Raw genomic sequence first — 12447 nt, forward strand, 5'->3', positions numbered from 1 at the left:
GGCTCTGCGGGAGGAAGGATCCCGGCACGGCCCTGTGTGTCGGAGCCGGCGCGCGCTGCCCCGCGGGAAGGGCCTGGGCACTAGCGAGGCGACGGCGCGGCATCCTGGGCCTTGGGCCGGGCGCGTGGGCGGGCCGGGGCCGGGCGCGGCGCCTCTCCCACGCTCCCGCCCCTCCCCCTCCCCTTCCTGCCGTCTCTTCAGCGCTCCCGGGTGCGCTCGGCGGGCGCCGGAGCTTTGTGTGCGCCCGCGGGCCCAGCGCGAGCCTCGGGCGGCCCAACTTTGCGGCGCCTGGCCGGCTCCCGAGCGGGGCCTGTGAGGCGTGGCTGGGTGGAGGAGGTGCTTGGGGGGGCGTGGGGCTCCTCAGCGGGCGGCGGGTGGGACGGAACGAGCAGAGCTGGACAATGAGCTGGGCAGCTCGGCGTGGCGGCCACTTTTAGCTGGGGGCGCGGGCGGGCCGGCGCTTCCGCCGCTGAGGGGCCCCACCTGCGAGAAGAGGGAGGGATGCCGGAGCCAGGTGTCCCGGCGCTTTAAGGCCCATCATAGTCAGAGCTTCCTGCGCTGGTCCTCACCCTAACGCAAGGCTCCTTGGAAGGTTTTTTTTTTTTGTGGGGAGCCCGCGGAGCAGCCGCTATGGCCAGCACCAGGAGTATTGAACTGGAGCACTTTGAGGAGCGGGACAAAAGGCCGCGGCCGGGGTCGCGGAGAGGGGCGCCCAGCTCCTCCGGGGGCAGCAGCAGCTCGGGCCCCAAGGGGAATGGGCTTATTCCCAGCCCGGCGCACAGTGCCCACTGCAGCTTCTACCGCACGCGAACCCTGCAGGCCCTCAGCTCGGAGAAGAAGGCCAAGAAGGCGCGCTTCTATCGGAATGGGGACCGCTACTTCAAAGGCCTGGTGTTTGCCATCTCCAGCGACCGCTTCCGGTCCTTCGATGCGCTCCTCATGGAGCTCACCCGCTCCCTATCCGACAACGTGAACCTGCCTCAGGGAGTCCGCACCATCTACACCATCGACGGCAGCCGGAAGATCACCAGCCTGGACGAGCTGCTGGAAGGTAGGAGGGGCGGGCACCGCGCGGCAGGTGCGGCCGAGCGCGCCGGCAGGTGCAGTGGCGGCGGGCCCGCGCGCACCCGACTCCCCCGCGCAGGGGGCGCCTGCCGAGTGCTTTCTAGGCAGCCACGGGCGTTGCATGCTTTTGCGTAGGTTCTGTGGTGGGGGCGCCTGCCGTACTTACTGACTTTCCGTCTCGAAAGATTTACCTTTTTCAAAACGGGAGGGGGGAATTCTAATGGTCAGAAGCAGATTTAGGCGTTGGTGGCATCTCTTGAGATTGGTGAACTTATTTATGTTGAAATGCAAACTATTTGAAAAAGTGGCTCTCCCGTGAAAAAACTGGGAAGTCCCGTAGTTAATGAGCTCTGTCTCTTCAGCCCTCTGAGTAGACCCTAGTGTAGGCACTTGTGGCGTTCCAAGGTTTGGGATCCTGTTGTACCCGTTCTGCTCAGAAGCTACGGTTGTGAAATGCTTTAGGATTGCTTTCCTGGTTTGGCTTTCAGCAGAACTGTTACTTGAGGTCAAAGGGTGATCCTAGCCAGCAGATCTCAACCTTAGCTCCGTCTTGGATCACACTGGGGACTTTAAAAAATATATTTAAGAATACCTGGCCCCCACCCTTAGCTTACCTGATGTAATTGGGTTGGGGGTGGCTTGGACATCTAGAGTTTCAAAAGGTCCCCAGGTGATTCTAATGTGCAGCCAAGATTGAGAACCACTGGGTGAAGGGTTTTTCCATATTTGGGTGGAAATGAGGTGAATCTTGCTTCCTCTCTACTGAGATTAGCTAGTTAGAATGATAGAGGCCATTGGAATCAGCAGTTGGGACCTATTATATATTAGTAGTCTTGGCTTGTTAACCGTGCATTACTCAGAGGGACTGAGTATGTTTGGTCATTCTTGAATTCTTGCAGTATTTTCTTATAGGAAGAAAAACAGTATTTCTAGTAGTTAAGAACCTGTTTCCAGTTCTAATCAGCACCCAGAAAGACCAGACAGAACCCAAGAATATGCTGACTGCATGTTTACATAGTTAGCACCCATGCCTTTTCTTAAAGCATACACACATTCCATGTAGTCAGCAATATTGGCTTGCTGGGGGAAGAAACTGAACATATTTTCTTATATTTTCTCAACATGCTTTTATATTATGTTTTCAAAGCATTATCTCCATTTTACAGATGAGGAAACTTAAGCTATGTGCCTTGTCACACAGGCCTGCAACAAGCACAGATGCTGTTATATCTACTGGGGTTCATCTCTAGTAAGTTAATATATCACACTGAGGAGTCCTGAAAGCAGTTGAGTTTCTCTATTGAGTTTCCCTGCCCTGGCTGGATGACAACCCAGCCAAAATTAAATTCTCTTTACTTTACATGTGTGTAATGTTTGTGGTTTCTCACATTCTCTTGTTCAGTTGTGTGTTTTGGTTTTAAAGGCATCTGGAGGAGTATAAATAAAATGAAGATACGGTGTTAAAAGGCCTAATTGCTTTTCTTAATCATGTTAAATACTTTAAAGCAACATTTGTGTAGATATTTCAAAACTGAGTAACCCGTTTTCTGCTGCCCTTGAGATACTGCTCCTCATGTGGTCTGTGAAGGGTTAACAGTTTTAATATCCTTCTCTGAAGTAATGTTGACAGTTTATTCGCCACGTAAAATTAATGTAATTCAAAGATGAATATCATCATAGGAAAGATGATCAAGATAACAATTATGTACATTAATTAATGAGAGCACACATTAATTGTTTTGAGTCTGTCACTGCCCAGAAGATGCATGGCCCACTGGGTCTATTCTCAAACTATAGTTTCAAGTATGAATTGATGGTTGACAAATTTCCTTCGAATCATTCATTCACTGATGTTTGGAGGATGGAGATTTGGGAAAAACAGTAACTATCTGTAAAATCCAAATTATATCTCAATATTATATATTTATCAAATATTTGTACAACAGATGTTTCTATAACCTTGCCCACTTGTTTCAAGCAATTTTTAATATAAAATTACTGCAGAAGAAGAAAACTTGAGCACTTTTTTGTCAGAATTTTCTGATAGTGGATCTTTGTCTAATTTTTTAATTTCCCACAAAATTAGTGGAATACCCTGTAGTGATGCATTTCTTCAAAGAAATAACCCTCAGTATTTAATATCAGTTATTCTAGAATGTAAATAGTTTCAACTTTTAGTTAAAATTGTGTAGATTTTATTATGTAGGTTTATTTATATTGTGTAGAAGAACTAACCAGCTATCTGTGAAGTTATTTGCATTGGTAAAAACCGGCTCATAGTATTGCCAAAGTTGTCAAAATTGACTTTTTATTTTATCTTGTTGATCATTTTTAATAAGGATTCTCTTAGGCAGTATTTTACACCATTATGATTATTTTTTCCTTTGCCCCTTCCATCCCTTGAAATTGGTAATTTACACAATGTTTTTTTCTAACATGTCTTTAGTGAAGAGTAGAAAGTGATGACTAAAGATAGCAGGGCATAAACACTCATTCAGAGCCACAATCCCATTGAACTCAGATGACAAAAGAAATTTGCATGGCCCAGATTTTTTTTTCTTCAGTTCTCTGCCATAGCTCAGGCTTAGTTTTATTCATCTTTAGCATTTACTCCTATATCAAGCATTGTTTTTAGCAATTTTTTTTACATATTTTTTTAACACAATTTGTTAACTTTTCAATCTATGTGTCAGAAATATTTTAAGGCTAGAATTTAGGTGATTATTCTTCATTCCTTAGGACATACTATAATTTTTGTCCTAATCCAGAGTATTTTGTCCTGTTTGCCATGTTTTCTACAGCTTAAAGCAGAATACTAGTTATATTGTAATTTGTCAAAAACTATTACCTTTGTAAACTGGAGGAATGGCAAAATACTGGTTTAGTGAGATCAATTTATTAAGTATTTTTGATTACACTATAACATTTACTAACATCTCAAAGTGACTAAAATAAGCTACAGTTATGACCTACTATGTTACCCTTTGTTTTATGTGTTAAATTATAATTACTTTCTAATCAAAATATATCACAGTAAACATTTTAAAATATTTTCATTGATTTCTCTTCCCTCACTTCCTTCACTTTAGTTTGTTAATCTTTAAATAATAACATTGTAATTTTTTCTCAAAGGCAGTGAATGATGTTCTCTTTCCCAATACCCTTGCTCATCATCTTGGTCTATTAAGAGTATTTTGCCTCACTTGCTAAAGAATCAAAAAAAAAGAAAAAAGGAGTTATAGAAGCTTGCTACTGGTTATGCTGATGTTCATCGAGCTTGTGTGGAGAAAGAACTTGAGTCATAGTCCAATGTAAACTCATCTCTTATTAGTTTAGTGATCAAGGCCAATCTCTGGAAGGTTCCACAGGAATCTTATAGTGTACGTAAAACCTTAGCAGAGTCCTAGCATGAAGTGGCTGCTTGATGAATGGTAGTGGTCTTCAGCATCTTACAACGAAATTTGTGTCCTTGTAATTTCTTCCCTTTAATTCAAGAGGCACCATTTGGAGCTACAAAAGGCTCCTCTCCTACGTCTTTAGATGTGTTGAGACAGTGATTATGCTTTCCTCTACTATTTTCCCTTCCTGCCCATTCCCTAAACATCATCACCTCTTTTTTGACAAACATCTGGTTTCTTTTTCTTTTTTTAAGATCTGTGCACTTTACTGTATAAGTTCTACCTCAGTAGAAAAAAATATAGAGTAAAAATCTTTGACATTCAGAACTTTTACAACCTACTTTTATCTTCTCAGACTTTCTAATCAACTTTTCACATGTGATATTAAGCTAATTTAAAAATACCTTGGTTAAATATCTTTTTGTTAGTGTAGGCTTTGTATCTGTTTCAGGTTTACAGAAAAGTTGAGCAAAAAGTAGGGACAGTTCATTTACCCCCCAACACACACAGTTTCCCATGTTATTAACATTTTACATTAGTGTGGTATATTAGTTACATCTGTGAGCCAATATTGATTCATTATTATTAACTAGAGTTTACATTAGAGTTTCCTCTTTGTGTTGTACAGTTCTATGGATTTTACCAGATGCATAATGTCATGTATTCACCATTTACAGTATCATACAGAATAGTTTCACTATTCACTAAAAATCCTCCTTGTTCACCTATTCATGCCTTCTTCCTTCCCTCCTCCCCTGAAACCCTGACAGTTACTTTTTTTTTTCCCTTCCATTGCCTCAAACATTTATCCTTTCTTTGTAATGGGTACATTCAAAAATCTGTTATAGCTAATTGAAAGTATATAATGTATTAATTATAGTCACCCTACGGTGCTGTAGAACGTAAGGTCTTATTTCTCCTATCTAGCTGTCATTTTGTATCTGTTAACCTCTCATTTTCTTGCCCTCTTCATCCCGGAATCTAACCATCATTCTGCTCTCTACTTCCATGTGATCAAGACAAACATCTGGTTTCTAAATCCATCCTCACTTGCATCGTTCCCAATCACTTGCTTAAAATTAGGTGCTAAGTTTTTCTTTTAGACTCATAGCAAGACTAAACATAGAAGAAGGAAGGATTAAGAGGTTAAAGGATGAGGGAGGAAAGTGTTAAGCAAAGGTCTCCAGGAGTTGGGGAAATTCTGAGGGAAGTTTAGATGATGAGCCAATTGAAGGACTGACCCTATATGCATTACACCCTAGTTTATTTACAAATATTATTAGGTGTGGTCCCATTTCAATTGAAGGTCTCTCTCTCTCTCAATACCTTAAGATTGTAGTGTTTCTCAAATTTTAGCAATGTTTGGGCCCCTGAAAAATGAAAAATATAAAAATCCAAAATCCAAATTGCAGAAGCTCAGTATCACCTTAATTACTTTAATTACATTGTCACTTAAACATTTATGAATATAAAAGTAGATGTGCTTCAAAAAGATGGAAAGATATTCCATGCTCTTGGATTGGAAGAATTAACATTGTGAAAATGTCTGTACTACCCAAAGTGATCTACAGATTCGATGCAATCCCCATCAAATACCAGTGACATTCTTCACAGAAATGGAAAAAACAATCTTACCTTTCATATGGAAGAACAAAAGACACCAAATAGCCAAAGCAATCTTGAGCAAAAAAAAAAAATAAAGCCAGAGTCATAATACTACCTGGCTTCAAATTATACTACAAAGCTGTTATAACCAAAACAGCATGGTACTGGTATAAAAATAGACATTCAGACCAGTGGAGTAGAACTGAGAACCCAGAAATCACTTCTCAGGCTTATAGCCATCTGATATTAGACAAAGGCAACAAAAATCTACATTGGGGAAAAGATTGCCTCCTCAACAAGTGGTGCTGGGAAAACTGGATATCCATATGCAGAAGAATGAAACTAGATATGCATCTCTCACCATACACTAAAATCAACTCAAAATGGATTAAAAACCTAGGTATAAGACCCGAAACTGTAAAATTACTAAGGGAAAATATAGGTGAAACACTTCAGCAGTTAGGTCTGGGCACAGGCTTTATGAGCATGAGGCCAAAAGCACAAGCAGCAAAAGAAAAAATAAACAAATGGGACTACATCAAACTAAAAAGTTTCTGCACAGCAAAAGAAGCAATCAACAGAGTGAAAAGACAACCTACAGAGTGGGAGAAAATTTTTGTCAACTATGCATCTGACAAGGGACTAATACCCAGAATATACATAGAACTCAAGCAATTATACACTAAAAAAATTAATGACCCAATTAAAAAATGGGCAAAGGAGCTGAATAGACATTTTTCAAAGGAAGTCATACAAATGGCCAACAGATACATGAAAAAATGCTCAACATCACTAGTCATCAGGGAAATGCAAATTAAAACCACATTGAGATACCACCTCACTCCAGTTAGACTGGCTGTAATCAAAAAGACGGTGAATAACAAATGCTGGCAAGGGTGTGGAGAGAAGGGAACACTACTGCAGTGTTGGCGGAACTGTAAATTAGTACAACCACTATGGAAAACAGTGTGGAGGCTTCTCAAACAAATACAGATAGATCTTCCCTATGATCCAGCAATCCCTCTTCTGGGTATATATCCAGAGGAATGGAAATCATCATGTTGAAGGGATACCTGCACTCCCATGTTCATCGCAGCTCTGTTTACAATAGCCAAGATATGAAACCAACCTAAATGTCCATCAATAGATGATTGGATAAGGAAACTGTGGTATATATACACTATGGTATACTTCTCTGCCATAAAAAAGAATGAAATACTCCCATTTGCAACAACATAGATGAACCTGGAGAAACTTATGTTGAGTGAAACAGGCAAAGCACAGAGGGATAAATAAGGCATGTTCTCATTCATATGTGGAAGCTAAGAGAGAAAGGAAGGCAGGAAAGAAAGACCACAGTAGTGCTGTGATCCAACAGAGGGAGGGAACATTCCTAAGGCTAGAAATTAGAGTTGGGGGAGAGGGGAAAGGGGAGGGAGGTTGGGGGATAATTGGGAGGAGACAAAAGGTACAAAAGTAATTTCTGGTAATGGATTTGCCCTCAGTATGAATCTGGCCCTCACATCATGGACAGGAGGGGGGACAATCAGCTTTGTATCTCATGAATATTCATAATAAATAAATAAAGTAAGTGTGCTTATGCATGTAGATCTTACATACCAATGCAGCGCATGCAGATTGACAATGTCAATGCTAACAAAACTGCATAACCAATAAAAATGTAAGATAGCAACATAAAGCCGCAGATACTATTTGCTCAAACTAAATTGGTGTTCCTAGTGTAACCATGGTAATGAATGCTGAATTCAGTATACTGTATTTCAGAATGCCATATGATGAGTCAGTGTTGCACTGCTAATGAACCTTTATTCCTGCAGAGTAAAATTATGTACTCTGGCTTTAACTTGCTGTGACCATTTCTTTTACATATACTTCTCTTTTTCCTCATTAACTCCTGACAAAGTTATACAATTTGATGCCAGAAGAGTTGAGGCTGTGGACACTGAGTGGCATGACTATACTTGCTTAATTTAGAAGTAGTCATTCAAATATTCCAGAAAAGAATGATATAAACATTGTTTTATCATCAAAATAAAAATAAAATTCCCATAGTGAGCTCTTATGGGTTGTGAAATATGATTGGCCCAGGTATGAGCAGCCAAAAAAAAGAGATCATGAATGTTATCTGTAGGTTTCATCCTACCAGGAGATTAGATACAAATTCTTTCTCAGTGGGTGAGCTATATTGGTCAGGAGGTAGGATTTTTGTTTTTAATTTTAGCTAATTTCTTTGGTCTTAAGTTAAACTTCTCCTAAATTTCAATGCTTAAACATGGACTTGTGGATATACCTCTTTCTTCATAAATATTCAGATATTCAAAGTAACTCTTGTACCCCCTTTTTCAGTGGAAGGTATCATAGACCATACAGCTGAATGTGACTTTAGGAGATGATTTGAATTAGGCACTTGCCTTCAGATGTGTTGAAAGAGTGTTGGTCTTATTTTGTGTCCCCAGCCCTGCTTTCCAAGAAGAGCTGTTATGTTCATTTTGTGAATATGACAATGATGCTCCAGAGAAACAGTAAATGAATATACAGTGGGAAGAACATCTAGGGTAGAGCAGCACATTGTTTGTTACTCTACTAACTCCCATAAGTTTAGATTCTGTGCAGTTTGGCTAGGAAACACAATTAAGTTGTTTGCCACAACAGAAAAATAAATCAGTCTTACTTTTCCTCACCCTGTATTTTTCTTAACCAGTTGGGTGTGGGAACTTGTCTGTAATATGCTTCAGGTGGAGATATGCACATTGGATTATAATCGTCTCAGCATCTCACAAATGCTGTACTTGATGAAGGACATCAAATCATATTGTAGATGCAAATGTACCCAAATATATTTACCTTGGTTACATTCTCTTGGAATTAATTTTTCTCTTAGTTTTGGAAAATAGAAAAAAAAAAATTAGGTTCCTAAGATTTTGCTGATACTAGACCTACGGTGTCTGCTCATATTTCCTTTTCTTTCCTTTCCTCTTTGTCGTCCCTCTTTTACAGTACCGTATTTGTGTGTGTGCATATGTCCCCTTTGCTCTATGCTTGAAGAGTCATTACTCTTTAGACTTGTAAAGAAGTTTTCCTTTTAATTGTTGAAGTTTAGTGCTTGCTTCCACTCCGAGAGTTAGGTATAGTCTCAATGTCCATATTTTGTACAAGTGAATTTCTGCCACAAATGTCAAGATAATTTGTAATTACGAACTAGTTAGTGATGTTAAGTAGTTAATGTAAATACTTTAACAGAGGTAGATGACTTTAGTAACTGACAGAAAAATAGGCTAAACTGCTGTTTTAAAATTTTCCAGTGATATAAGATTGTTTTTATTTGTTGTTTCTAACAGTAACTTTTTTATTGTGCTAAGAATACTTAACATGAGATCTACCTTTTTAACACATTTTTAAAAGCACAAATATAGTATTGGAGCCATAGGCACGAGGTTGTATAGCAGATCTCTAGAACTTACTCATCTTCATAACTGAAACTTCATATCCATTCAACAGTAGCTCCCCATTTCCCCTTCCCTTCCACCCCTGGAAACCTCCATTCTACTCTTTCTATGATTTGACTATTTTAGATACCTCATATAAGTGGAATCATGCATTATTGTCCTTCTGTGACTGGCTTATTTCATTTAGCATAATGTCCTCCAGGTTCATCCATGTTGTTGCATATGGCAAGATTTCCTTTGTTTTCTAAGGCTGAATAATATCCCAATGAATGTATAATACCACATTTTGTTTGTTCATTCATTGCTGGACATCTAGGTTTTCCATATCTTAGCTATTGTGAATAATGCTGCAATGAACATAGGAGTGCATATATCTCTTCAAGATAGTGATATGAATTCTTTTAGATATATACATAGAAGTAGAATTGCTGGATCATATGGTAGTTCAATTTTAATATTTTGAGGAACCTCTACTCTGTTTTCTGTAGCAGGTGTACTATTTTACATTCCCACCAGTGTTGTACTAGGGTTCCAGTTTCTCTGTATCCTCTCCAATACTTACCCCCCCCCCTTTTTTTTGATAATACTCATCCTAACAGGAATGAAGTGATCTCATTGTGGTTTTGGTTTGTATTTGCATGATGATTAGTGATGCTGAACATCTTTTTCATATACCTGTTGACCATTTGTATGTCTTCTTTGGAGAAATGTCTATTTAAATCCTTTGCCCATTTTTTAATTGGTTTGTTTTTTCAAAACTATTATATATTTTAAATATATATGCTTATATATTTTTATATTGAAGGATAAAAATCACATCTTTTCAAGATGCAGAATACAGAAAAAACATTTGACAAAATTCAATACCTTTTCATGATTAAAAACTCTCAAACTAGGTATAGAAGGAATTTACCTTTACATAATAAAGACCATATATGAAAATCCCACAGCCAACATCGTACTCCATGGTGAAAAACTGAAAGTTTTTTCTCTTAAATCAGGAACAAGGTAAGGGTACTCACTCTTGCCATTTCAATTCAATATAGTACTAGAATTCTAGCAAGATCAATTAGGTAAGAATAAGAAATAAAAGGTATCCAGATCCAAAAGGAAGAAGCAAAATAATCTGTTTGCAAATGATATGAACTTATATGTAGAAAACCCTAAAGACTCCACAAAAGAAATTGTTAAAACTAATAAATTCTGTAAAAGCTACAGGATACAAAATCAATATACAAAAATCATTTGTGGACATGTATAATCAATTATGTTTCAGTAAACAAAAAAAGTAAAAATCCACAAAAATCAGTTGTTTCCATACACTAACAACAAACTATTTAAAAGGAAATTAAGAAAACAATTCCATGTACAACAGCATGAAAAAGAATATAATACTTAGGAATAAACTTAACCAAGGAGGTGAAAGACTTATACACTGAAATCTACAAAACATTGACAAAAGAAATTAAAGACACGAGCAGTAGAAAAGACAACTCATGTTCATGAATTGGAAGACTTAATGTTGTTAAAATTTTCATATCACCCAAAGTGATTTACAGAATCAGTGCAATCCCTATCAAAATCCTGGTGGCATTTTTTAACAGAAATAGAAAAAAAAATCTTAAAATTCATAAGGAAACACAAAAGATCCCAAATAGCCAAATCAATCTTGAGAAAAGAACAAAGGTGGAGGTGTCACAGTTCCTGACTTCAAAATATGTTACAAAGATACAGTAATTAAAACAGCATGATACTGGCATAAAAACAGAGAAATGGAACAGAATAGACAGCCACACACATTTGGTCAACTAATCTTTGACAGGGGTGCCAAGAATGCACAGTAGGAAAAGGACAGGTTCTTCTACAAATGGTACTGAGAAAACTGGATTTTTGCATGCAAAAGAATGAAATTTGGACCCTTATCTTACACCATACACAAAAATCAACACAAAAATCAACACAAAATGGATTAAAAATTTAAGTGTAAGAGCTGAAAGTATAAACTCCTAGAAGAAAACACGGAAAAATTTCATGACACTGGTCTTGGATAAGAAACCAAAAACACAAGCAACAAAAGCAAAAATAGACAAGTTGGGTTACATCAAACTGAAAAGCTACACAGCAAAAGAAACAACAGAATGAAAAGGCAACCTACAGAATGGGAGAAAATATTTGCAGGCTATATATCTGACAATGGGTTGATATCTGACAGTAAATTGAGATTTTAAATGTGGAGGGATTATTATGATTTAGCTGTTAGAAACATATATGTAAATATGAGTATTCACACACATATTCCATTGATTAAAAGGCATGTTACATTTATTGGACTGCAAAATGACCTAAACTCTTGATGTTTTAATGATCTGAAGTGAAGAAAAAATTGATAAGTATTAGGTATCCCTCATCTCCTACCTTCCCAGGGTTGTTTTATGTAAACAGCTACACTGTGCACACATTTTACCTGGAAGAAATGCACATCCAAACAAGCAAATGTTTAAGGTTTTTTTTTGGAAATATGCATTTTCTTCCTATCTTTAACAAACGTGTTTTGAGTACCTGTTGTATACCAGGTACTATGCTAGATGCTGGTGATGTGAACAAAGTATAGTCAGTTTTTTGAAGAAGCTTCCAGTCTAGGCAGTGGTTTGTAACCAGGTACTGTTTTCAGAGTCATTTGTGAAATTAAAAAGCCTTACCCATGTGTTCAGGTCCCACCTTCCAGTGACTGTTTCAGTTGAAGTGATTCTGTTTCAGTTGAACTGGGGTGAGGCTTGGGCATCTATACTTATGCAGCAAAATCATCTGATTTTTAAAAGAAATTTTCTATTAAGAACCACTGGAAGAGACAGATAAGGAATACATTATGAGAAATTAATACATTGTAAGCTTAGGGTACAAAAAGAGCACCC

General features: G+C 38.5%; 1 protein-coding gene across 8 annotated transcripts in view; it reads left to right on the forward strand.

Annotated features, from left to right (window-relative positions):
* The first annotated feature begins 384 nt into the window (after window positions 1-384).
* Window positions 385-12447, forward strand: part of DCLK2 (doublecortin like kinase 2) — a 142990-nt gene continuing 130927 nt past the window's right edge. For all 8 annotated transcript variants that reach the window (XR_010024475.1, XR_010024476.1, XR_010024477.1 and 5 more), the window contains exon 1: window positions 385-1051. Coding sequence is in view for 4 of the 8 variants with exons in the window: in XM_063108834.1 (XP_062964904.1) it covers window positions 631-1051 (421 nt within the window). In the remaining 4 variants the exon portion in view is untranslated. The remainder of the gene's footprint in view (window positions 1052-12447) is intronic.

The sequence above is a fragment of the Cynocephalus volans genome, chromosome 9, assembly GCF_027409185.1.
Source record: "Cynocephalus volans isolate mCynVol1 chromosome 9, mCynVol1.pri, whole genome shotgun sequence".
Classification (NCBI taxonomy): domain Eukaryota; kingdom Metazoa; phylum Chordata; class Mammalia; order Dermoptera; family Cynocephalidae; genus Cynocephalus; species Cynocephalus volans.